At 22.0% G+C, this 2,525-nt stretch overlaps 1 protein-coding gene and 2 non-coding genes across 3 annotated transcripts; 2 read left to right on the top strand and 1 right to left on the bottom strand.

The window, feature by feature from the left end:
• The first annotated feature begins 189 nt into the window (after positions 1-189).
• Positions 190-261, top strand: tRNA-Thr-AGU-1. The gene has a single exon. It is a non-coding gene; the product is annotated as a tRNA-Thr (tRNA).
• A 404-nt stretch (positions 262-665) lies between these two features.
• Positions 666-737, bottom strand: tRNA-Thr-AGU-2. The gene has a single exon. It is a non-coding gene; the product is annotated as a tRNA-Thr (tRNA).
• Positions 738-1,457: 720 nt separating this feature from the next.
• DDB_G0294380 (hypothetical protein) lies at positions 1,458-2,293 on the top strand (the record flags this gene model as incomplete). The annotated part of the gene is made up of 4 exons (XM_628705.1): positions 1,458-1,508; positions 1,621-1,690; positions 1,788-1,904; positions 2,019-2,293. The coding sequence occupies 4 exons, from the start codon at positions 1,458-1,460 to the stop codon at positions 2,291-2,293; spliced, it is 513 nt and encodes a 170-aa protein (XP_628707.1).
• Between the last annotated feature and the right edge of the window lie 232 nt (positions 2,294-2,525).

The raw sequence follows: 2,525 nt of genomic DNA on the forward strand, positions 1-2,525 counted from the left end.
ATTTTTCTTTAAAAAGTTAAAAATCTGGAAATTTTCTAATTAACTTGGTTCCCAGGTTTTTTTTTTTTTTTTTTTTTTTTTTTTAAGTCTTTTTTATATGAAAAATGAAATAATCAAAAAAAGAGATTGTTGTTGTTGTTTGTATAAAGCAAAATTTGGGATGCTGTTGAAATAAAAATTTTCAAAAATGGCTCCTTAGCATAGTGGTATTGCGCTTCCCTAGTAAGGAAGAGGTCATGAGTTCGATCCTCATAGGAGCCTTTTACATTGAAAAACAAAATAGATCGAAGGTTCGATTCCCCATAAAAACCATATTAAATAAGAACCTATTACCCACCTTCTACCAAAATAATTAACTTGGAAACTGCTTCCAAATCTTATCTCTTTGAACCAATTTTTTATTTAACTTTTAATACTGGGCTAACACACTTTTTTAAAAATTAAAAATCCATTTTTTAAAAAAAAAAAAAAAAAATTAAATTTTAAATTCACAAACAAAACTATTAATTGTTTATTTCCTTAAACGTATAATCCGTAATTAATAAATAAAAAACTCTGCCTATTAGACATCATAATGCATAGGTTTCTTCCCAACATTGAGGGGCAGCGGTTAATCGTTTATGCTTAATAGTGTGTTTAATTATATTAAAAAAACATGTATTAAAAGGCTCCTATGAGGATCGAACTCATGACCTCTTCCTTACTAGGGAAGCGCAATACCACTATGCTAAGGAGCCATTTTTGATATTTTTTTTTATAACAGAATTCCAAGTTTAAAATAATTTCAATTCAAAAAAAAAACAAAAAAAGTTTAAAATAATTTCCAATTGCCTTATCCATTTCAAAAAAAAAAGTTTAAAATATTTTCGTCAAGAGATTTCTATTGCAAGATAATCTGACATATTGGGAATTTATAAATCTATAACATTATTATATGGAATGATTTGGATATTTCAAAACTAATTATAACCCAAGAACAAGAAAAATATTCAATTTAAATAGCTGTTTTTCCTGAATTTATACAATACAATAATTTTTTTCCTGAATCTATTGAATTTATTTTATTTTAATTTTGAAAATAAAATTTTGGATGAATATTGTTGGAGAAATTATTAGATTTTTTTTTTTTTTTTTTTTTTTTTTTTTTTTTTTTTTTTTTTTTTTTTTTTGGTATTTTTGAGAATTCTCACAAGTGTCAGTTGGTCCAAAAAAAAAAAAAAAAAATACAATTTTTTTTATTTTTATTTTTTTTTTTTTTTTTTTTTTTTAATTTTTATTTTTTAAAGTTGTATTACATGAAATTTTAAGAATAAACTTTATATGTTTTTTTTTTATTCTTAAAATTATATATTTAAATATATTTTTTATGTATTTTTGTTTTATTTAAATAACACAAATTTATAAATTGTAATTTATTTTATATTTTTTATTTATATATTTTACACCACAAATACAAAATGTCCGAGCATAATAGTGATATAGTTCATCCACCAACTAAAGATTGTATTGTAAGTAATATTTTTTTAAAAATCACTAAATATACTATTTTATTTATTTTATTAACCAAAATTTTTTAATTTTTTAATTTTTTTTTTTTTTTTTTTTTTTTTGTGAACACAGACGAGATTAAAAAGAGAATTTCAAGAGATTAGTAAGAATCCAATTGAAAATATTTTAGTCACACCATCTCGTACGTATTTCAACACATATAAATATTTATATATATATATATATTATATACAAACTGTTTACTAATAATATATTTTTTATATATTATATATTTTTAGCAAGTAATATTTTAGAATGGCATTATGTTATTTTGGGTGCATCTAATACCCCCTACGAAGGCGGTGTTTATTATGGTCAATTAATATTTAAATATAACTATCCTCTTTCACCACCATGTAAGCTATCTCTTTTTTAAATTTTACTATTATAAAATTTATAATATATATATAAATTAATACTAATTTGAAAAAAAAAAAAAAAAAAAAAAAAAAAAAAAAAAAAACCTATAGCAATTTTAATGACAACACCAAGTGGTAGATTTGAAACTCAAAAGAGATTATGTTTATCAATTTCAGATTATCATCCAGAAAGTTGGTCACCAAGTTGGAGTACATCTTCAATTTTACTTGGATTATTATCATTTATGTCTGATAATGAAGTTACAGCAGGTAGTATAGTTACAACAAATGATGAAAAGAGAATTTTAGCTACAAAATCAATGGATTTTAATAAGAAGAATAAAACTTTTTGTGAATTATTCCCTTATTTAGCGATGGATGAATAATAATAAAGTATAAAATGAAAAAAAATGAAAAAAAATGAAAAAAAAATATGAAAAAAAAAAAAAGAATAATTAAATCCGAGAATCCTCTCCTTTTTTTTTTTTTAGCGATGGTGAATAGTAAGTTCAGTCTTTATTATTTCATCATGATTTGATTTATCATCCTTTATATATATTTACATTAAAAAAAAAAGGGGTTCTTTAGAGTCGACAAGCAGGTTTTCAAGCCGAAGTG

Source organism: Dictyostelium discoideum, assembly GCF_000004695.1.
Source record: "Dictyostelium discoideum AX4 chromosome Un chrUn_00035, whole genome shotgun sequence".
NCBI lineage: Eukaryota > Evosea > Eumycetozoa > Dictyosteliales > Dictyosteliaceae > Dictyostelium > Dictyostelium discoideum.